The sequence below is a fragment of the Acanthopagrus latus genome, chromosome 9 (genome assembly GCF_904848185.1).
Source record: "Acanthopagrus latus isolate v.2019 chromosome 9, fAcaLat1.1, whole genome shotgun sequence".
Classification (NCBI taxonomy): domain Eukaryota; kingdom Metazoa; phylum Chordata; class Actinopteri; order Spariformes; family Sparidae; genus Acanthopagrus; species Acanthopagrus latus.
Window position 1 is genome coordinate 15295490 of NC_051047.1, and position 24064 is coordinate 15319553.

General features: G+C 40.1%; 1 protein-coding gene across 6 annotated transcripts in view; it reads right to left on the minus strand.

Moving 5' to 3' along the window:
* The window catches only part of ubr3 (ubiquitin protein ligase E3 component n-recognin 3), a 43256-nt gene that overhangs the window by 2789 nt on the left and 16403 nt on the right, over window positions 1-24064 (minus strand). For 3 of the 6 annotated variants that reach the window (XM_037108989.1, XM_037108988.1, XM_037108991.1), the window contains 16 exons: window positions 22567-22655; window positions 20498-20533; window positions 20124-20273; window positions 18484-18617; window positions 17816-17926; window positions 17242-17442; window positions 16439-16575; window positions 11643-11728; window positions 8052-8157; window positions 6045-6145; window positions 5013-5137; window positions 2278-2385; window positions 1895-2020; window positions 1616-1795; window positions 517-726; window positions 231-370 (listed from right to left, as the gene is read on the minus strand). In XM_037108989.1, coding sequence (XP_036964884.1) covers window positions 231-370; window positions 517-726; window positions 1616-1795; window positions 1895-2020; window positions 2278-2385; window positions 5013-5137; window positions 6045-6145; window positions 8052-8157; window positions 11643-11728; window positions 16439-16575; window positions 17242-17442; window positions 17816-17926; window positions 18484-18617; window positions 20124-20273; window positions 20498-20533; window positions 22567-22655 — 2040 coding nt within the window. The remainder of the gene's footprint in view (window positions 1-230; window positions 371-516; window positions 727-1615; window positions 1796-1894; window positions 2021-2277; window positions 2386-5012; window positions 5138-6044; window positions 6146-8051; window positions 8158-11642; window positions 11729-16438; window positions 16576-17241; window positions 17443-17815; window positions 17927-18483; window positions 18618-20123; window positions 20274-20497; window positions 20534-22566; window positions 22656-24064) is intronic. The other 3 variants (XM_037108990.1, XM_037108994.1, XM_037108993.1) reach the window with 1 other exon arrangement.

The following is a 24064-nucleotide window of genomic DNA, read 5'->3' on the forward strand; positions in this document are numbered from 1 at the left end:
TGTTTTTGTCTTTGTGAAACTTAATTCTCAAAACTGTCAGCACAAATGATGAACCATTCTGCACTGGTACAAAATGGAAAAGTAAACTGATTTCTTATACACTACCCACAAATATAGTATACAATGACGATTATGCATTGGGTATGTATAATAGAGGTGGGACACAGCACCTACACAAACTGTATTACTCAAATACTGCCCAATACTGTGTCGGGTGTGACGTGTCATACCGTAAATCGCGGTCCTCCTCTCCGTGGGCATCAAGGTAAACAGAACCCCACAGGCAGAAACGATGTCCACGGATGATGATGATGACTGAGGCATTTATCAGTAGAAAGATGCCTGTAGCTGCGCCACAATGTTGGGAGTGCTGCATGTGACAAAATGAAAAATAAATAAAGACTTTAAAATCCTGACACTCCCAAAGAGCGATGTAAATTCAGCTCGCACATTGGTATAACACGAGTTACTCAGTTTGAAAGCAGGTTTTGTTACCCTAACTGCTGGGAAACTTACCAAAACACATTCACAGGTACCCTGCTGTTTGCAGCATACGCCTTTGAGACAGACGAAGGCGCCGCAAACGAGGCAGAGTGCAGGGTCTTTTGGCACCTTTTTGCAGGCAGTGCAGGCCTTCCTGTGATAGTACTGGAAGATGATATTGTAGTTGTCTGGTAGCTGCAGAAGGCGGGGGGCTGCCCACAGAGGATCCTGGACAAGCAAGGTCTTCAAAAGGAGAGAAAGGACAGAGGTATGTAAACTATACAGTACTCAGGCCATACATTTATCATGCTACAGCCTTTACCACTTTCTCTCCTCCTCCCAGAAACTCATGATCTTAAATCATATCAGCTTTAGTCCCCTACAGAAATCATCATCCGTAAAAGACTGATCACAAAGGATTAAATGTCTAAAACTCTGAAATATACGATAAACAGTGCTAAAATATTCTAATGCTATCGTCAGTCAAAACTAAATAAAATAATTCCACTCCATCTCAACCTTCCCTGTTTTTATGATGTCCTCCAGCTCTCAGATGTAACAATAAAAAATGTCCCATGTTAAGTATAAGAAACCTAAACTGACATGCAAGACTCTCCATGAAATGATGTAAAACGCTGAAGGTCATTGCAACACAGCGAATGACGAGGACATAAGACACATGGCTAGCTCTGCAGTCGCTCTCCTCAGAGACACCTTGTCAACCAGGGCTGAAACTAATTTCAGGGTGTCAGGAGCACTGCCGTTACATGAACCGTTTACAGGATATGAAGTTCGAAATTCATGGTTGGAATATTTAATACCTGAGAGCGTCTTTATACCATTTATTTGAAAACCTCCTAATTGTAAATGAAATTCATCACTCGAACATTTTCTCAATTTAAACCAATGCTGCAAATAACTTCTTCCAAGTTTTTCCAGCATGCAGCTAACAGTCATTCTGATGTTTTTGTATGTTTACATTCAGTTCTTACTTGAATAAGAGAGATACATTTTATTTATTTACAAGGGCACTCCTCTGTCAACACCCAACAAGCCCTTTTAATTCCATCAAGTCTAATCCAATATCAAATAAAATGAAAATGAAACAATAAATGTAGAAAAAACGGCCTACCAGTGATTGCTCTGCCTGCATCTGAGAGAGCCCTGTGACCTCAACACACCACTGTGTCACCAAGTCAAAGGCGCCAACTGGCCACTGCAGACATGAGGCACTGTGCACGACGTTGGAAGGCTGAGGGGCCGACGGTAGGAGCCCCAAACACACCGCCAAGGACGAGAACTCCTCCTCCTCCTGAGAAGACACACAACAAGAAAAGAGCGGTGAGGTCACTCTCTTCACTTTCATACCCGTAGTTTGTGCAGGTAGGACGACACTTATGATGGAACATACCAGGCAGCCAGTCAGGTTGTCTCCGTAAAGGTGATGCTGCAGAAGGCAGGAGAGGCGAAGGAAGGGCAGGCAGAACTGCTGGAGGCTAAACTCGATAGACTGCGGGGACCACACACTGGAAATCAGCTGGAGAGGGAAACAGCAGCAACACTTGATCAATAAGTTGCCAGCAGCTCGCTGATAATACTGTGATGTATATCTCTCCTGGAGATTAGTGGAGATATTAGACCACCGTCTCTCAGGGTAATGGCCAATTCATTGTTTGAGAGAAAACGACAATGAGCAAAACAGACGGGAGAGAGAGAGAGAGAGAGAGAGAGAGAGAGAGAGAGACAGAGCGAGAGAGAGAGACAGAGAGAGAGAGAGGCATCCTAGTGACTCACCATTGAAGTTTCTTCAGCGTTCACCTTGTAGACACTCTTGTCTGTAGAGAGATCACTGATAACATGACTGAGCAGTGCTTCGAAAGATTTCTCAGCGTTTGCAGTGTTCTGTGTAAGAAAAACAAAATGCAGGATGTCATTAAACAAAGATTTTATATTTAATCTGCAATCTTATTCAGTAGTCAACAAACACAAGCTTCTGTTTGTTAATTAGCGATCTGAGCTGCATTAAGATGTAAGGATTAAACAAAGTAGTTTGTAGCTGGCTATTAAAAAATTATTTCGTAGGGGTGCACAATATTGGATTTTTTTAGGCTGCTCACAGACAGCAATGACACATCGTCATTTGACTGTGACCTCCATCCATACTCAGACAGATGACAAAGAAAAAACCTACATGAAGTGTGTTATTATTCAGTGGCTTTTGCTTCCAGACCTTTCAACCATTGCCCACATTGTTTCAGTGATTTAAATAGGCCATTTTTCTCCCAGTCAGTAAAACCAACCGATCTGAGCTTTGTAGAGATTAAGAGAGGACCTGATCTCCTTTTGGCAGAGCCAGAAAAAAAACAGCCTCGTATTTTACAAAATAGACACAGAGAAATGGTGGTAAGAGTAAATGAGATTTACACAAATGTCGTACGGTGACTTACAGTCACTTAAACTTAAATGAGCATATTTCCACAATCTATTTGACAAACTTTCAGTTAGCTGCTCACCGCCCTCTTCCTCTGTGTTGGCAGCCTTTGTAAGGTAGACTTCTATAACCAAATCTTTCTTTTTGCCTCTCGTTTAGTTTATAGGATGTGGGCTAAAGTTTCACACAGCCATCAACAACTCGACTTCACCAAATTCCCCATTCTACAAGGACTTATGCACAATAAGGAGAAGACAATAATTCTTCTGTAGAATATAACATCTGATAAGAGATCCGAGACATTATTGACTACGAGTTCTGATAAAAATTCAACTGGTTTGTTTGGCTAGTATTTTATTAGAGGAGAAGCTGCAAGCGTTTATCAGGCTGAAGGTAGAATAATTTAAAACAGCACTCTTATCTCGCCTGCTGTCCTTTGTCATAGATTTATAGGGGAGGATTTCAAGTCCTTGGATTTTCTTTCCCCGTGGCTCTGATCTTTGTTCACACTGCATATTCTGCAACAACTTCGATTTAATTAAAATGGCGTTCTACCAAATATGGATGGCGTCCTCGCTGTGGATTTGAAATCCATCTTAGGGACAGCCGGCACTACTGTTCATGACAGTGTAGCAGGAAGATACTAATCCACACCTCCATTATGGATGGAAACACCCTGAAGGGGAGTGTTTCAGCTATTTGTCTTTTGATATTCCAGCCAGCTCCTCACTAATACAGATTTAATAGACTGAAGACAGATAGCCAATTAATGCAACACTCTCCAGCAATCACACTTTTCTAGATAATGAAGATCGATACTGTTAACTATGGGGATCATGTAAATTAAACCAGAAGGGGCTCAATTCATCTCAATACTAAGCCATACGCAATGATTTACTGTCATTGTTGGCTGGTTCTAGGGAACAATCAGGGGATACAACTAGTTCAACAAGCACAGGAAACAAGTTGTCTTAACAGTTATAGAAAGGTTTCCCCAGCAGGGCTGAAACTGAGTGAAAAATACAGTTATGGGTCAGTATTTGGGTATGTTTTTTGTGCTCACATCCGTGGGCCATAATCTTTATCATCAATGATTTTTAAATGTAACATTATAAATCATTTCCAGATATTTCGGAGCTGCCCAACCACTCAATCATACTTGCAAGGAGGTAATATGAGCAATTCCTAACATTTCTAATTGACTATAGCTAATAAATATACTACAAACAGTGAGCAAGAAAGCTGTAACAATACAATGGTTACAGATCGAACCTCCAGCGAAGGCTGACTGGATAGAGATTGTAGCTCATGTTCAACGTCTGGAGAGAATTACTTTTTGGGTGAATCTACTGGTCGATAAAGTCTTGCAACATATGGAAAAATGGATTCCTTTGGTGACTTCACAAGAGGATTACTGATCCGCTACTGTACGAACTTGCATGTATTTGCATCAGTGTTACATATGTATGAATGCATAGGTGACCAACCATTTGTCGAACTGTGTTCTGTTGTGTTGTATTTCTGTGTCTTAGTTTAGCAATAAACTAATGGAAGTAAAGGAAAACCAACAAATCTGCAGGAACAAGGATTAAGCGTAAGTCCAAAAAATGCACAATCCCCCATAATAAAGAATACATATCAATACAAATGAGGTAAAGGGTGGCATATTTCCTCACTGTCAGGGACTTCAGAACCTCAGGTGACCCTCTTTTCTGTTTACGTCACTAAAGCCTCTGAGAAAGAGCAGGATAAAGGAAAATAAAAAAAAAAAGAAAATAAAAGACAACTTTGGCGCAAGCTATTCATTATTGGTTGGAGCTACATTCCAAATCTCACACTTTTACTTTTCATTGTTAGTACGTACTGCAGTAGTATAAAGTGAGGAGGACTGTGTGTTGGAATAGCCAGAACAGCATACTGGTTTGCATGCTGCAAAATGTGACCAGATGCAGGAGGACATGCTGGCGTTTTCTGAACACTGCATTTGACATACTATGTATTGGACATAGTAAATCTTCTGGCATACTAATAATAGGGTATTATGGGTACTGGAGCGCAGCCCAGGTCTCAGGCTACTGTAACGTCATTTCACTCTCACCTTCTTGAGTGCTCCAGCTGTGCTCCAGGCATGCCTTTCTTCTGGGCTGAACTTGGATGAGAGTGCAGCCAAAGCCTGGGTGAACTGCAGGTTGTACAGCATCTTCACCACACAGGTAAAGTGTTCTGCACAGGAAGAGAAGGTGACTCTGATAATTATCAAAGAATGAATTCATGATTTCAATATGCAAGCCTACATCATTTTGAATTTAAAGATCTTACAGCTTGAGGGGAAAAAAAAGAAAAAAAGAAAAAAGAAAATCCAGTTAATGGTGGTTGGCAGCTATTCACCAAAGCCTCACTGAACAGTGCACAGGATAATTAGCAGAGCGTTTCAGGTGGAAAATGTAGGCTGACGGATATTTAAGTTTGGCTTAAAGAACAACAAAGAGCACCAATTTTTTTCTTCCACAGCAAAGGGCTGCTGTCAGCTCCACCGTCCTGGTCACTGTGACAAGTGTCAGTACACACAATTAAAAAGCAGAACTAAAAGAAGGAGGCAATAACTTTTTACAAGTCAAGTGCAAACAGACCCTCAAGGACCGAGCATGCCTTGTGTTTTCGCAGAGGTATTTAAGACCCATTCATCATGTTTTGTGAGAAACGGAGCATAATCAATTTCAAGCATATTCATAGACTTTCAAGACTTCTTACAAACCCTGAAGTTCTAACACTATCAGGGACTGATGACCTAATTCAGTAATCAATGAAATGATCTGCCTATGCAACACATCTCCCATTAAACATGACTGCAGTATGTTGGGCCAGGTCTTTAGGTGGCCCCTCGACTCTTCTGGTGAAGAGGCTAAGATGGAGGAGATGCAGGAGCTGGCCACAGATGAAGGGCACACAAAGGAGGTTGAGTCTGTCTGATCCTCACAGCCAAATAACAGCAACAGGAGCACAGATAAGAGACGTGAAATGCTTCTTTCCAGCACTCAGCCCTGATTACTCCTGATAATGGGGCTGCCCTTGTGGAGCAGCCACTAAGAGACTCTCTTGTAGTGTTGTGATGCAGACGTAAGAACGGTACCTTTTCTCAACGGCTGTGGCATTGTTAGCACAAAGATAATCAGGAGGGATGGAACATCTCGAAACAGCATTGGTACCTCAGGTCTCTCTTCATCAAAGTCACTGTAAAACAAGGAAAGGGGCTTTTCATTAAATCACAAGGATTGCACAAATATCTAGTCTCAGGTCAAGAAGCTATTTCATTCATAATGGAACTGGTTGAAAACCCTTGTGATACCAGTTACAGATCAGCAATGCCCCTCTACATTGCAGAACTGGCTCTCTAATAACTTAAATGATTCAACTGATGCAAAAATGTTTTAGTGAATTCACTGTGTACAAACTGGTTATCAAGGCTTCAACAGCGTATTTTTATCTGTCCTATATCATGTGAGCACAGCCTCTCTCTTTCCCTCCACATGTAAGTAAAGCCATGGCACATTCATGTAATCTAGAGCGGCAAGAATGGGTTGATTCATCAAACAGTCAACTGACAGAAAATCAACAACCAACTATGTTTTTTTTTTTTTTTAATAAACCAATAATTTCAGCAATTCCTCAAGCAAAAATGTCAAACATTTGCTGCAGTGTGCCTAACTTTAAAAAAAAAAAGGTTTTTTTGACACATTACCTAAATGATTTTAAACAGAAATAAGGATGCAGATAAATGTTTTTCATTTTCAGACCTGCTAAATTTGAGGCACACCGCTGCAACCAATGAAAATATTTTGTCGCACTTTTAGGTACATGTGCGACCACAACAGCGGCACCCTGGAGCCCTGCAATCACCAGATCACAACAGAAATATAAGTCAGTTGCAGCTCTAATGTGAATGTCGCCTCTGTCTGAATGCCAAAAGGCAATCACTTTATTAGCTTGATGAGGGCGGCGAAGCTAGATGTCTGAAAAGGATTTCAAAAAGGCGTGAGAGCAAAAGGTCTTGCTGTGTATATAGTTTCAAATTTGCTTAACAAACACACAGCTTGAAAAGACTCATTCCTTTTATTTTCCAACCACTTCTTTAATGTAGCCACAGTTACATGTTCACATTGTGTGCCATCTCCATTTAAATGTCTTCTGTTCTGTTGACGATTCGGCGAGCTTCCACTCCGCTCTTGAAAGGCCTGAGGGGGTTTTCAATGAGAGGAACTGCACTTTAAGAATAATACCTTCCATTACCAAAGCACTCACCAGTTAATTCCACTGTGCACAGGGGGAAAGTCTCTGAAGACAGAGCTTTCAACCACTGAATACAAACTACACTCGTATACTGTGAAATCTTCATATACTCCTCTTGTATCCATTGTGTATCCAATAGAAATTAGGCAAGAGCAATGTTACGGAACATCTCTCTCCGTCCTATTTAACTAGGCTAAATCAGGTTGACTGCCTTAGGGTGTCAATGACACTGCTCCCTCCCAAAGTATTTTTAAACACCAAATGGCCCCTCTGAGACTATTCTACGGCCGCAAGCTCTTTGATTGTAACAGGTGTAAAAGCTGTCTCACAACACTAACAGGGAGGAAAGGTTGTTCAAGCTCATCCTGCATTGTTAAGTGCTGCCAGTAGCTTTTTTTGTTCATAAAACAGCATGTTTTGACGTACACCAGTGATTCAAGACAGAAAAGGACAGTTTGTGTGTGTGGTAGTAACTATGTCCTTTATGTTTTCCTAAATACAGGTTCCTATTGGAGCCCGTTGAGTAGAGATGCTAGTGTGGCGCTGGTGTGGTGCTCTCAGTACAGTAAATCTGACAGGGTCATTTTGCTCTCCGTGGAGTGCCCGGTAATTTGCCAGATGCAGCAATTATCGGTATCTATGGAAACCACGGACGGTCCCTTTTCTGTTTTTAGCTCCTCTTTGTGTGGAGGAAAAGCTTTCGGGGGTGCAGGAGGAAATGGTGGTGTTTAGAGAGGGAGAGGACAAAGTGGCGCTTTGATTGCATGTTTATTTGAGGAAGGAAAAAAAAAAATGTGAGAGAAAGTAAAGAATGTAGGAACAGATTTATAGATTTACTGTTAGCACTCACTCTGCCTCTCTGCTTTGTACAATCTGAGTCAGCTTAGTCCAGGGGTTGTAGGCTGAGTCTATGCTGTACAGACGCATGTGCATGGCCAGCACATGAAACAGCTGATCTGTAAGAGAGAGAGAGGGGGGGGACAAAAGCATGTTGTTATGTTCCAACAAGGGCTGACGGGAACAAAAACCAGCAAGTCTCTGTTTATCTCAGTGTCCATTGTCACACCCCACCAGCAACCGGTGTAGATCAAATGATGAAAGCAGCTGACTTGAACGGGACTACAGGCTAATGGTTTGGCTCAGATAAAACCAGGCCAGGCCAGATGGATACATGGCAGTGCTCGATAGCCTCGAGCAATTCTTTGGTCAGGTCACACCTGTTCGTTGTGGAACTAATGGAACATGAAGAGAGAGGCCTGCTGTAAATGCACAATCTCTCGTGTACACAATAGCTTTTAATAGCTGGACACTTCACACCCTCAGTTGTCTTTATCTAGATCAAACCTGTTACAAGCACCAACATTTATCACATTACAGCAAAGTGCAGCACTCTTTTTAGATGTTAAGTGATATATTGTAAAGTGAAGAAATGCCCTTGTGTTTATCTTTAGTCCGGAAATAAATTAACCCATTTATTCTAATCATGAACTCCTTTTAAAAGACAGATATTAAAGTTGCATGGGAGTAATATATTTAAATCACTCTTGCCACCAAACAATCAGTCCCATTCAGATTCATCTTTACATGAACGCAACAACCTTCTGTACGAGCAAAACCTGTTTTGTTCAAAGAGCAACACTAATCCTATTCAATTTTGTTTAACAGGGAATTATGATGTTGTAATGCAGCAAAGTGCTTCAAACAATCAGCACTGCAATTTCACTTGTGTGAACTACCAATACTTGGAGCAACACTGCCCTCCACAGGTTGACAGAGACACAGCACACAATAAGCAAAGCGTCTCTCAGACCCTCGCTGCGTCCCATTTGTCTTCACTATGGCTTGTTTCCTCTCTTCCCTCACTATCACTCAGCTCTTACCAGGAATGAACCGGGAAGAGTAGGCAAGAGAGCGAGAAGGAAAGGAAATGAGAGTTGCAAAATGTTTACGGATGCAGAGGCGCTGATTACAAGCGTCAGGTCCAATATGTAATCACAGCTGTTTGTCCCCCGAGGAGTTTTTCCTCTAAGTGATTGGTGTCATGGTATATGAAAACACTTATAATTCTCACAATAAAGCTTGTTATTCTGCTTCCTACACTACTCAGACAACAGCAAGACACTGGGCAATTACATGTTTTACCAACATTTGGCTTGTGGAAGGTGTGTAAAGAGTATTCATGGGAAATTATGATGAGAATTTTTTTTCACATTTTCTAACATTTTAGTGACAAAATGATTACTGAATGAAAATAATCATTAGTTGCAGCCCTATTTGGTTCCCGACATGAGTCATCTGCTGTGGCTGTCAGAACTCATGGTAATCATGCTCACTTCTTGTTTTCTTATTGTTGTGATCATAAACTGTAAAACACAGAGTGCAATTTGATATATCCAGTTTAGCTGACACACACTTTGTTACTCACACAGTGTCAAGAAAATAAGCCTTTTCACAGCAGACATTTTGAATGTACAAGCAGGTTAAACACATTTGTTGCCAATAACATTAAACATGACTGTGTGTGCTTCTCTTTCTTTTTGATGCAGATTTTTTTCTACTGGTTACACTGTAAGTGCATTTAATTGTGTGCTCACATTTCATGGCCGATAAGTGCGACATCTAAATCACAGAGGCTGCAAATGTTTTGATAAAGGTAAAATATGAGACCCAACAGCATGATAATAAAGTACTGTAGTCCTGCAGAGATGTCCTGGTCTACAAATCTTGTTCTCCAGATGTAAGAAAACAGTTCGTAAATCATAACATAATCGCAAATGTTTTTTGTTTTTTTTACCATCATACCAACCTAGTCAACATGTAGAAACATATCAGACACACATAAGGGGATGTAATAACACAAACATTACCACCACTGAGGCCCAAGAGTCCCCTTTGATTCAATCAATCCTAATCCTTTACCAAACTCGATAGCCCTGTATCACTCTAAATATTAGACCACCCATAACCGCATAGCCATAATCTAAGCTCACCAAAAGTTTAACCCAGAAGTTAAAGAAAGTGCAAAACACATTTCTAGATCTTTATCAGGATCCACAGCAAAAGTTAATGAGGTCTTTTCTGGGCCGAGACTCATCCTATATTCCAGTTGAATGGAAATCCATTCAGTACTTTTTGTGTAATTGTACTGACAAACCAACCAAACAACAAAGACAATTGTGAAAACCTAACCTCCTTAGCAGAGGTAATAACAGCTGTCAGCACTCACCAAGTACTGCAAGTCTGCACAAATGAGGTCAACATGATTTGCCTTTAAACTCCCTGTACAACAGCAGCCACATTGTCCCCAAGATTAATTTGAATATTTGCAGTTAAATAAACCAAGGACATGCTATTTGGAAGCTGGACTCTCTAGAGTTGACTGAGCCCGTTTCAGGGGATTTGAAGGCAGCTTCACTCTGTGGTCCATCGTATCCTCATCAGTTGAACTGAAGAAGTGCCTACAGGGAAACAGGCTTAGTAACCCCATGAGCTCTCACAGTTAACACATCGCTTTCCTTCAAATCCATTTCCCTGAGAAGAACGAACACTAATGTACTGCAACTGAGTAAATTTGGCCGTCAGCACGGCTACACAGTTAATGTAGCTCACAAATGGCAAACCTCCAGTGTGAAATCTCTTTTCAGCCACTCAAGGATGACAGGCCATTTCACTGCAGCAGCCACAACTTTGACAGAATAATTAAACAAACTGAAAACTGGATGTAGCTAGTACAGCAAATTCGGCTATGACAACTTCATACCCCCTTTCTGTCGCAATATCCTACAAAATATCTGAACAATTGACTTCAGCTGAGGAGTAATAATCAATACAATCAATTTTGGCAGTCATTGATGTTCAGGGTTTTCAGTGAGGTTCAGCTAAAATCAGTTTTCATCCTCCCCTAGATGCATGCCCTTGTCAGCCATCACACAATCAACTAAAACAGCACTTGACCCATTTGTCTGCTTCATTTACTCTGACTGCTCCCAACAGCTCACCTGGGACAACATCTATCCTTGCCTGCCATTGCTAATCGACCCTTTGTTTTTTTCTCTTTATAATGGCTCAGCTGCAACACGGAAGAATGGCTTTGATCTCTAGTCAGACACTTTATTACGCAGAGGCCCACATGAAAGCCTTAAAAAGTGAAATACACGTGACAACCACAATTTTATTCAAAAAGCATTGAAAATATGACAAGTAAATGAAGTCCACAGACAAAGCAAGTTTCAACAATTAAAAATTAGCAAATAAAAGCATTTTAATATAGTTCTGACTTTGTAACCAAGAAGTCTTAACCGAATGATACCACTGACATAGTCATATTTGATCATTGGCAATACCCATCACTTAACATACTGTACAGTAGACATATAAGATTCAGATGAGAAACTGTAAGAACTGTTAGAAATAAAAGCTTAAAAGGTCTAAGAGTACTCACTGAGACATGAGCGTTTGGCAGCAGCACTGGCCCCTCCAGAGCACAAATTTCCTCCCCGGTGCACAAGTTCCAACTCCAGGTTGGTCCTGAGGAGACAGAGTCATGACTATTAGTTGGTAGAAAGTAGGCATACAAAAACATTTCAACAAGAGTTCCTAAAAATGACAAAATCATACTTTGCTTTCACAGAGGTAAGGCAAGGCCATTTCATCTGTGGCCCTGCTGAGTCTTACCATCACCTTCCACTGGTTAAAATCATTCAGCATTAGGTGTCTTCAAAAAGTGAATAACCAGCCAGTGTCTACTGGCCAAAGAATTACCTCGAAGCAGTTTGCACCCAAGTGTGCAAAACAGTTGAAAAAAAACTTTGTGATATGACGAAAAATACTGTGTGACGATAAAAAAACAAAAACAAAAAAAACATCTATCGCTTCAAATTATGCTCCAACAATTCTGTTGTTGTGTTGAAAATCACACTCTCCACAACATTTTTCATCAACATGGATGACTCATGGTGCTCTTTCAATTAGCATACATGCAGGGAGGAAATCTGCATGAAGGCAACACAAAAATGAAGGAGGGTGAGAGTGACAGAACGCGGTTATTCCGAACAGGAAAATTATCCGACCAGCCAACACAAGATGAGGAGCTTGTCCCTCAAAGCTTCTGTTGCAGTGATGTGGTTTGGGTATGAAGTCTGAAAACTGTACTTTGTAAATTATGTGGCTCAACAAACTCAAACGGAACTAATTTTACCATATGCAGAAGAATGAAGTCAAAGGTTTTTGGAGAATGTTGACGGTATATGGCAATATTTCTGCAAAAAACTGTTTATGTCCTGAAAATATTGGTGTGGATAAGCAGTATCAGTATTTATATCAGTATTAATACAGTCCTAACAACTTCCCTACTGGGCCTTGAATAACAAACAACAGATACTTGGATATTGGTCATCATTTTTAATAGCTGTTTAATTATTTTTGCTGTTATATAGCAACCCAGAACATCACTGGCACCCATCTACCAAGCATCAGTGATACCGGTCTAGTGAGATGTCTGCACAGAGGTCAGAGGATACTAAAAACAACACCCACCCCAGCCAGAAGTATCTGCTTCCGTACCACCAGACAACTGAGCAGCTTCGCTTCTCAGACTGTCACTCTCACTCTACAACCCAGATGTTGTAAAACAATCAGTAAAGGAACAATGAACCTTTTTAACCTTTATCTTCATAATGGATCCCCTTCATTGCACAATTGCTGCAACCAATTCTCTCTTGAGAAGCAAGTAGAAAACACTCATCTATTTGCAGGTTACATGGGACAGGCCACTGATACAAAATTGATCAAATTTGGCCGCAGTATCCCTTTAAAACCAGCCATTAAAGCAGATCATGTTCACGTGTTAGAGAGCAGCATGGTGGTATTGGTACAAATGGCTGAGTATCATCATATTCAGCTTTTGGTTACGCCTGCCTCTTTAACCAGTTTGATTAGGAAGATGAAAGATGCTGCCTAGTCAAGCCATTTGCCATTTAATGCGCCTGTTTTGCAGCAGCAGTTCCGTATCAAGTAAATGACAGCTTTCCAAGACTGATTTTGCACAAGCTGGACCATTAGCATAAAAGCTGTTCCAACCACAGTTCATGCATAATCCCCTATGTGAATTTGCCATGCATATCCAAACACATTTCACTCGTGAATTTTAATTCGCCAACACCAAAACAGTGAAGAAATAAACTAAAACCTCCAACAAAGTACATAGATGGTGGAAACAGATAGGCATCACTAAAATAGGACTGATCTGGGCCTATTTTCATCTCGCCAGTGGCCATTTCCTTCTATTGGGACAGGGAGGTGGGGGCAAATCCTTGGGTTTCCTGGGAGAAAAAGCAATTTCACATAGATAATGCAGCCACGGTGAAGCTCCATCTGGCTTTTGCTGATAAGAGCGCCCCGTTGACAAAGGAATTTTCCACTCCTCAGGCAATTTGCGCTGTTCATTGAACTTCAGAGAGCCAACAGGCACCCAGACACACTCAGGGGATCTTTCTGTTCAGGGTGGAGAGGTCTGAAGGAACCACAGCGCTGGGTGGGCAAAAGGTCTGGATGGTTACACTCCAAGAGGGGCAGAGTTTTTGGAATGGGAGTGGTGAGAAGTTAAAGACCTCAAGGTGAACTGAAAGCCAGTCATGTCTCTGACATGTTTCCTGCTTTTTGGGAGGATACAAACATCTGAGAGGACCGTGTAATTTCTTTTTTCAAGATGATGCGAGTATGGAGAGTGACATGCAATAGGGCTGCACTGTATTTGACAAAACTGACGTTGCAATATTTTGTTTTTCTGTGGTATCAATTTTAAAAAAAAACTTCAATCGCTCTATTTGGAAAGACTTGATCATTATAGAATGATTCAGGTGATTTTGTATTATAGAACCAAAGTAGGCCCTGCTTTGTCTGATATATTGATCAAGAATGATTGTGAAAACATGTTACTTCTTTCTCATCTCTGTTGAGAGTTGCACATGTGCAGTACCACTCAAGAGGGCTTGGTCAGTGACACATAGGCCACTGACAATTTAGTAGCAGTGACTTTATAATTATCTTCTACTTCACTCAAACTTAAGGCCAACTGAATATTGGAAAAAGTATTAACAAGGCGGCAACCTCAACTACAACTCCTAGCATCGTGCCTGAAAAGGGTAGTCAATTAGCATATCCATCTGGGCATTATGTTTCCATCACAGCTGACTGAAGCCAGGGCCAATAAATACCTGTGACAACTGCAGAGTCAACTGATGCAGGAGTGAATGCAAGTAATCCCATTAAAAGCCAGATGTTGTGGGTTTGTCCTGTGTGAAAGTGTTAAAACTCCCATTTATCCAAGACACCTAAAAAAGTTGGACTAACTTAGACAGACTTGTAAATTTCAGAAATGAGAACAAACTGTGAGTTTTGTATCCAGCAGCAAAACAGTTGTAGGGTCATGTTTGATTTAATTTGCTTTACATTTTATGTCCCACACTGTGACTTCTGCGCACACAAACAGTGTAATGCCGATTCTGAAACAATATACTGTGCAGCCCTAATAAGCAGTTAAGATTTTGTTCCAAAATCTGGATCATCACAACTGCATCATATGTGTCTTGACCACTAGCTCACCACAACATGCTGCAATATAATATACAGGAACTATGTGAAGGAGCACTTAACAATTCTGTCAGAGGAGGTAAATGAATCCATACTCAGACAGACCTAATAAGTGAAGATACAGCAAAAGTCAACACCATTTTATTGTGGCCTAAAGGGAGAAAGCTGCTAATGGTGTTTTAGAGAGAAGCTGTTCTTGCAACACTTCCAGGCCCAATGCAACAGCCTAATGACAAGTATGAAGAAAACAAATCAACACCTTCACAGATCCCTGAACAAATTTGTATTAAAAAAAAAAAAAGAAGAAATCCATACATTTGGTGCAACTACTAAGCAACAACTGCAGTATTGACTTTCAATTCCATTTCAAGGTGTCTTTCTGCAGTAAAATGTTAATATACTCACTCATACTGAGAAAGGACACCACTGTCTTTTTGCATGAACCATCATTGTTATTCAAGCTGAGGGGCTGGCATTAAGCGAGAAATGAAGGAGCAGGCAGACAATCTATCCCACTGCACGACAGTCAGTGGTGTGTGCATGAGTGCAAAAATGTGTGAGGTGGTGCAGAAAGAGGACCTCTGAGTTCGAGGACTGCAGACAGAGAGATACCCCAATGTGAAGGTTTTCTCAACTGTTTTGGTCACCACCTAAACCAAATAAAACTAAATTACTTAAATCCAGATCTATGGGTTGTTGGTATTCACCAGTGGACGTCTTTAGCAAATTTTTATCAACAAGACTTTCATGTGTTGTTGCCGTTTTTCACAGTTTTTGAGAAAAAAAGACGAAGAAAAGGTTTTAGTATCATTTTAGACAGACCACCAAAACCCTTCTCCAAATATAGGTAAAACCATGAATGTGATAAAGTCATTGCTTACAACAGATATATGTACATATGCACAACAACCTCTGAGGTAGTATTTTGTCCAGATCCTTGCAAAGTATCACGACACATTAGAAGAAGAATTCCACCAGATTATGGTGGAATAACATCTTAGGTTTATTACCACTTTTTAATTTCAAAAGGTCAATATTCAGTCCACCCACAACACTTATTTGATAGGCTAGAAGGACAAGACACTGAAATTATACTGTAACTGCATCTATGCATCAACACATTCATCCATCTCGTGCCACTTATCCAGTTCTGGATCAAATTGGTGTATCAAGAAGCTTCTCCCGTGGTGACCAGAGGTGTTCTAAGGCCAAATGGGGGGGGGGACTTCTAGCATGTTCTGGGCTTCTCCCCAGTTGCACAAGCCTAAAATACCTCCACATCCAGTAGTGATGCCCAGGAAGCATCGATATAATCAACTATTTTCACTAGACACTAAGGAGCTGTGGTTTTACTACAACCTCACCCCAGTTAAGAATCACATATACCAATTCTGTGCATGTTCTCTTTTTCCTACATTACCATCAATGATAAAACTATTTCTACAATTTCCTTGGGATTCCCCTTTACCAGGCTCACACTGACAAAACACCACCAAGATGAGGTGTTTAGGAGAACCAACACACATAAAGTAGGTATTACATATTGTATTATCACCTCGAAGAACAAGAAGTTGTGAACATTAGGTGCAAAATCTACATCATCACTTTTAAAGCGGGGTTCTATTTAAAGTGCGACTCTGTCCTCACCTGGCTACTGAGTACATGAAGAGAAAATCATTGTCAGGGGAGCCAGGATTCTTGCCATAGTCCATGTATTTCTTCTGGGTGGTGTTCTTGATGTCTTTAATAACAAACTCCATCTCTTTACTCAAGTTGGATTCCGTCTGGAAAAAAACAAGGATACAATGAGGTCAGTGTTGTCAAAATAAACAACTGAAGATCTGGCAACATGAGATGCATTAGAGAGATTTCAAAACATCCTTGCAGTGTCAAATTTTGGGAAAATTTTGAGCTGAAATTATTTAAATGAATCTATAATGTGGTATGAGACATTGATGTAAAAATTACGCAAATGTGGGTAAAGACAATTTTAACTGTGTTCAGTAAAGGTTACACATTGTGTAAAGGATCGTCACAATTTGTAAATTTCTGTCGTTTCGAAGCAACATGAAATATAGCATAAAGCGTTCTGCCAACCTTGAGAATGGATGAAAAAATGTGACGTCGATCCGTTTAGATCAGAGGTTCAGTGACAGAATTATTTCGCAGGAAGTTATTGACACTTCAAGGAAGTCGGGTGGATGATCAAACAGGTGCTTGTCTCTGTATTCTCAGAAAGAAGAACAGTCTCTGAGGAGCAGAACCGCCCTACTCTTATCTGCACTTAAGGTCAACGCATCCTATAATTTGCAGTGAGCTGATTGTTTCCAGTAATGATAATCACTGTCTATGTGAACGCCAGCCAATAATGAGTTGAAAGCGTGTTTGAAATGCATCTGTGTAAAAATTACAGGATGTATAAAGTTACAAACTCCTGCACTAAAACTTACTGGGAAAAGACCAATTTTCTCCTGAAGATCTTCCACCTCCTTTACAAGCACACACATCTTCTTGTTTGTGGGTGTGTGCCAGGTACCAGCCTCTGTGCCTCGCCCAGGGCGACAGGGAAGGACGCTGTTGGCAAACTGTCGACACAGTGGGCACGTAAACTCACCCTTGTCAACAGAGAAACCCTGGAGCACCTGGTCATTCTGGAGAGAAAAAAAAAGACATGTGAAAGTGAAACGTGACATACATAACATCAACTAAAAACTTGCAAGATGTAAGGGACACTGGACTTTTAAAGAATAAATGATTATGTAGTAAAGAAGTGCACAATGTCTGAAAATGTGGACTAAACATTTAGTGCAGACTGTTTCTACACAAGGATAATTACAACAAACAGTGAATTTAGGGCTCCAATTATTACAAAAAAGAGCTATAGTTGAAAAATGTTTGGTCAATTCACTTGACTAAAGATCTAAATATCTAATCAATTATCAGAATTGCAACTGATCAATTTCTTGCCACATAACTACTCTAATTAAGCAACTAATCATTTCATAAGGTCAAGCTTTCTCTTACCCTCAGAGACTCCATGTATGACTTGTGGCAATCTATATGTAAAGTGTGTCCACAGGTCTGGACGTAGACGCCCCCATCCCAACCTATTGACACCGACTGCAGGCAGGAGCTCTGTGGAATTCACAAGAGAAAAATCACATTAATTACAGAACGCAAATAAGCCTGATAAATATAGAAAACATTTCTTGAGCTTCAATCAGCAAACTGCAATTAATCCTACTGATGAAGCATTTTAAAGCCAGCGCCTTTAAACGAACTGCATGACTCAATTGCCTGCTTTTTATTACATTATATCCAATTCAACGGGTATAATCACTATTAGTTTGTAGCTGTGTTGAAAGCTAATCAATACACAATGCTGGCATGAGAAGCAAGTGAAACCAGGGACATCAAAGCACCTTTCAATAAAGCTTTTTAGTTTCGTTTTTAAACGATGACTTTCAATGTTTTTTGGAAATGCTGCCCATTGGTATATACAATTTTATTCTGCTGTTTGTTACACAATCTGTCTTCATATTGTTGTTATATGACAGCCAGTGGCTGGTCTATAATGTGACAACCACCAGCATGTAAGAAATACATTCTTTAACAAGGTGCTGACATTCCTGACCAGTATGTAAACGAAACATCAAGAAATTCAAACACACAACATTATCTCAGACACCTACATCTTTGAAGAACCGCTGCATGAGCGTGAGTCTGACATCGTGAGCAACTCCACACGTGTCTGCAGCGTAGATGTGCTCTTCATCACTTGTTGGTAGATTCTTAGCCTCTTTGCTTTTGCAGCGGTGACCGAGCACTGAAAGGCAATCACAGAAGTCAGTGATGAATTATGATGTAATGATGAAAGAAGTCAAGGGGTGCGATTATGGTCAAAATTCATACAATATTAAGGCTACAATTAATAAGCGATAAGACTACTAACTGCTTTGTTGATTGAGCAGTCACATTTCAAAATATCAGAAAACAGTGACTAACGTCAGAGAGAGGATGAGTGACTACTCAGCACTGATAGAACGTTTTACAAACTATCCTTATCAGCAGAACTTGATTTAATATTGGCCGATCCCTGCACAGCATCCAACCTCACCATTTAGTACACACAAAGTAAAATTAATGTTATCGTGGACCATTAAGATCATTCATATTCAAATGCAAGTCAACTTTATTTAAGACAGCTGTATTTGCATATTATGAGCATGATAAGGTTGTTGGTTATAGTTTGGCATTATCAATGCATTCGACTAAATATAACCGCATGCCGTCTCTGTTTTGCTAGCAAGATTAATTACTTTGAATCTGATCATTAGTTCCAGATTTATTCAGTATTCGTTGAGGTATTTATTTCTTTGATTTAATAGCTATCTTAATGATTGCTTCCTGCTTTCCATGTTACATACTTTCACTATTATATTGGCAGGCTTTAATAACTGATCAAGTTTAACTTTTTGTTTGACTCACACATCCAATACCTATTCATTTTTAATGATAGAAATACAGAAGGTGGCAGCAGAGAACTGAGAATCTGGGGCATTTTTTCTTGATAAAGAACTTTAAACTTTTTATTGTCTATCAATATAAACAGCAATTCATTTTCAGCTTTTCATTTCAGTCCTATCCATTACACATCTACCCATGTCTAGATTCAGATTTGTATTCATATTGACATAATAAATCAGACAGAACCTGGCATTCAACACAAGCACGCAGCTTTACGTGGTGGTCACTGATAAGGATGATACACTTAATACCATTATGGACCCATTGCCAATCACTGGTGGAGGACTTTACGAGATGTTTTCTGACGTTGAGGTCAGAGTCTTCTGAACCGTTTTACAAGGTGACTAATTACTAATCAAACATAGCATTTATTGGGATGACAATGAGTGATCCTCCTTCGTCCACAGACATTGAAAACATGATGCTCCACTTACAAGTGAGCAGGGATCAATATGAATGATAAATGACCCAATTAAAACAAAACTTACCACCAATTAAAAATCAGATTTCCGGTTTGTGTATGGGTTAATACAGTTCAACATGATAGAATACTGTCAGATTTCTTATTTAAAGTTAGTATGTTCTTCACAGATATGATGCTGTAAAGTTATTTCTTAAACAGTTTTTGAACTAAAAAATAAAATTGTAATAGATCAAAAGAGTAATAGATTTCTATCATGTTGGGTCATAACTGTTTTGATTTTAAAAGCTTTTAGAGGCTTTTAGTGTTAAAAAATGTGTCCTGTGTATACAATTCATTTCAGTGTCTGAGAATGGACGGGGAGGATGCTGGGACATGAAGTACCTGACGAAGCTTGGAGGAGAACTACAAGGCCAGTGGGTCTGTCCTCGGTTGAAGGTCCGCTCTGGCCACAGATCACGCAGTCATAGAGAACCTCAGACTCCATCACTTCAGATGCTCCCAAGTCCATGGCTGCCTCAGTCTCAGGGGATTCTATGGGAGAAAAGTAAAAAAAATCTTAGTACAAGTCTGCAAAAGCTTCCCTACATTCTACCATAAATATATCATCATCAGAACCATGAAATATACTGAAACAAGTGAAGCAAATAATTACTAAAATAAAATTCTGAGATCTTATCACTAATATTTAATGATCTATAAGCAGACTTTCAAAATGGTACTGTGCAATGAGGTATTCAACTTCCATATATACATACTGTGAACTGAGTTGAAGTCACTCACTTCCACCCCATCTGCATGATTGGCACAGCACCAGAAATTAATTAGTGACGTGAAATTAGTTTTAAATGTTAAGAACTGTGTTCAATTTGAGCAGTAAATATTGTGGTGAAATGTCAGGCTGTGTTGGAAATTGATTTATTGCTTTTGGGGAAATATGCTCTCAGGAGAGGTCATTGTGTTCCTGGGGAAATGTAGGATGCATTAGATGTCAACGCCAAAGCCTTAGCCCCCGGGCCATCCCAGTACATCGGGCAACCAACGTGTGTGTGCACAAACAAAAACACACACACGCGAAAGGTAAGGTAACAAGGACACAAACTGTTGGTGTAAGGTTGTTTTATGCTTCCTACACAATAAATCTGTGATTTCTCTTTAAAGAATTGTGTGTAGACAATGTGTTTGTAATTCTTCAACTGTTAGTCAGTTTTTAAACTATGCGTGTTAGGTTTATGATGACACAGCTTCCTTGTAGACAGGTTAAGTATATGACTGATACGAAAATATGAAGGCATTTGGTCTGTTATATTAAAACATGACGTTTAGTTTGGAGCTGTGTTGTCTTCCTTTTAATATCATGGGTTACTGCTGTTTGTTGATTTATGCGTTATAATTTTATATGAGTCATTCATTAATTTTCTGATCTTTGTGGTTGGTTGGATTTTTTAGACATACAGATAATGCACTATTTTAATGTGTTTTTTTGCAGCTGTTAATATGGACCCCAGGAAGGCAACCACTTTGCGAAAGCTAGTGGAGTTTAAATGAAGAAAAGATGAATAAAGTCATAGAGATCAGTTGTGTTCTCTTGATTATTCTGAGTAGCAACAAAAGGCATGCTGCTGTTGAAAACCAACAATCAATTCTTCAGCGCTATGATTACAAAAAAATGAATTCGGTTAGCTCATCAACTGTCTATTGGGAAGGAGGCCAAAATCTTAGAGACATGTCTCAGTTGAGTAAACGATACTGAAACTACCAACATGACTAATTAATGATGAGGGGCAAACGAGGCAAAAACAGTCATCTTCCCATCCCATTTACAAGCAAAACAGGTGATGCAAAGGCAAGTGAGCTTGAAGTAACAGCAACTAAAGTGACTGCTCAGCAGGAAATATGTAGAAAGAGGTCAGTATACAGTCCTGCCACAACAGTCTGTCTGATCATAGTGGCCATTATTCATTCACTAACCATGCTGTGTCAGGGTGGGCCCTGGGAGTCCAGCCCACTATTAGTGCTTTGATCCTATATGCCCTCAGCCAACAGCCACCCACACTCCCACAGGAGCACTCTCCTCTCAATTTCTCCTAACAGGCCTGCAGAGACCACACACACGGACTCGGCCCACTGTCACCTTGCCCCGATGAAGGACCAGCAATGATGTTTATTTCAGCCAACAGCGCCTTTCTTCGCGGGGCTACATCAGCAAGATGCCCTTCATACAAAAAGTTGTAATGTGTGTTTTGTGCTATTGTAAGGTCTTATACAACTATGTTAGATCAACCACAGTTTTGTAAGCATTGTATTAGAGTCGCAGTGCATCAGCATATACTTGGGCGTAACGCTCCTTGCTGAAGGAATGAAGATCCAAAGCAGGGCTCTGTACTAATTGCCAATATTTTCAGTCAGTTTGATCATACAAGGGAAGCACAGAGTACATAAAGACTGACCAAAGTCATTTTTTTTTCTTAAATTAATTGATGACAAACTATTTCTTACCAGAAATTCTGACTCCGAAAAGAATGCAACATTAACAAATTCACCTCACCTTATGCATTTTATTCCTGGCTCGTCTGCTTGGCCATGCAGCATTAAGGTTACGGAACACTGAATACTGCACTGTGACTTACATTTTCAGTAAATATGCCAAGTAAAGTTTGCGTCAGCACACAAGTTCCACGGCTGAAGCTCACCCTGCCACTCCATTCTCTTTGCAAACAGAATTCGGACAGTAGCTGCTCTGAGTGATGTGTCAGTCATTTAAAGCTTTAAGACCAAAAAACTGCAGTAACAAGTTTGGAGGAAAGCAGAGCTAGCCTTTTCTTACCAACATCCATGGCTGTTTCCATGAAGCTCTTCTGCCTGGAGGCAAATTCAGCGAGCAGCTTCTGCTGTCTCTCTCTCGCCCTCTGACGTCTGAAAGCAAGAACAAGTGAGACAGAATTTGATGAAAATACAGTAATGTGACAACAGCGTAGTATTTAACTTGATTTGGACACAAAAGGAATACTAATTGTGTCAACTACTGAATTTATTTATTAATTTTTTTACTAATTAATCATTGCTGCTCTAATTTCATCCATGTTCCTGTTAAGGTCCTGGCAACTGCTTGCTCCATCAAAGAACATTAACCATTGCAATTTCACTTAACAAATCCATTACAGTATCTTGGTATTGAGCATTTCTATTGTGTGGGGCATGTCTCCCCCGATCACCCACAACATGTGCAACATACTCTTCCACGTAGCACGTGTCTGATTCCAACCAGGCCGTGTTGTGAAAGTTGAAGAGTTTGATTATTAAACTAATATGGTGGGTCGAGCACCCCTCTGCAGACCTACAGGGTGAGAGCTGACTGTAAATTAAGTCCCTAATAAGAGGACATAAACAAATGCTGACAGGAGCGTCACAGCTCAATAATTTTCACTGATGGCTTCAGGGGCGCCGACAACCAGTATGAGGAATGGGCATTGGCTTCTCGCCGCTCGCCGCCACTGGCCGCACCGCTGCCTGACGGTTGCCTTGGAAACAGCCCTAGTTCGTGTGAATGGGAGAGATTCTACCTTTACCTTTGTCTGTGAGGTGAAGCCAACCCCAAAAGCAGGCAATTATTAAATGGTTATAGCCCGTTCCATCATCATTAGAGGAGGGAAATGGGAGACACGGACTAGTGGGGGAATGTGAGGTGAAAAGCCAAAACCCACTGAGTTTGAATTGAATTTTTCAAACAGACATTGGACCCTATTTTCATGGCGGTGCAAAGTGCCAAAGTGCTGATGGCAACACAGGTAATTATTTTGTAGATTGTCTTTCTATCAAAATTTTGAAAGATGCTATAAAGACTTATAATATCTTCATAGATAAAACAAAAGTCAGTAAATGTAGCTTAGAAAGAAGCATCATCTGCTGCTGCTTTGGCAACATATATATGACATATACTAGCTGTGATATGCAGAATACTCTTTAAAATTTAATTTGCATAAAATAGATAAAATAAGTCATTTAATGAAAATAAAAATTAAGATATCTCAATGAAACAGCCCAACATTAATTGACTGATTCCCTGCCTTACACAACTACAAGCCTTTTCTTTAAGCTGTTGTTGTTGTGCTGTGTAGTGACTGGTACAGCTGTTTAAATTATATAAAGTGACAGCCTCAGAGGACAAGGACGAATTTTTACTTCCTCTGATCTCTACTCTATATTTGATTAAACCTTCTGCATTGTCACTGCACACATGACTCAGCGTTTTGAGCCATTGTTGCAACTGCACTGTAATAAAGGAATTGGTGATCCTTGTATTTTTATAGACAAAATTGTTGATA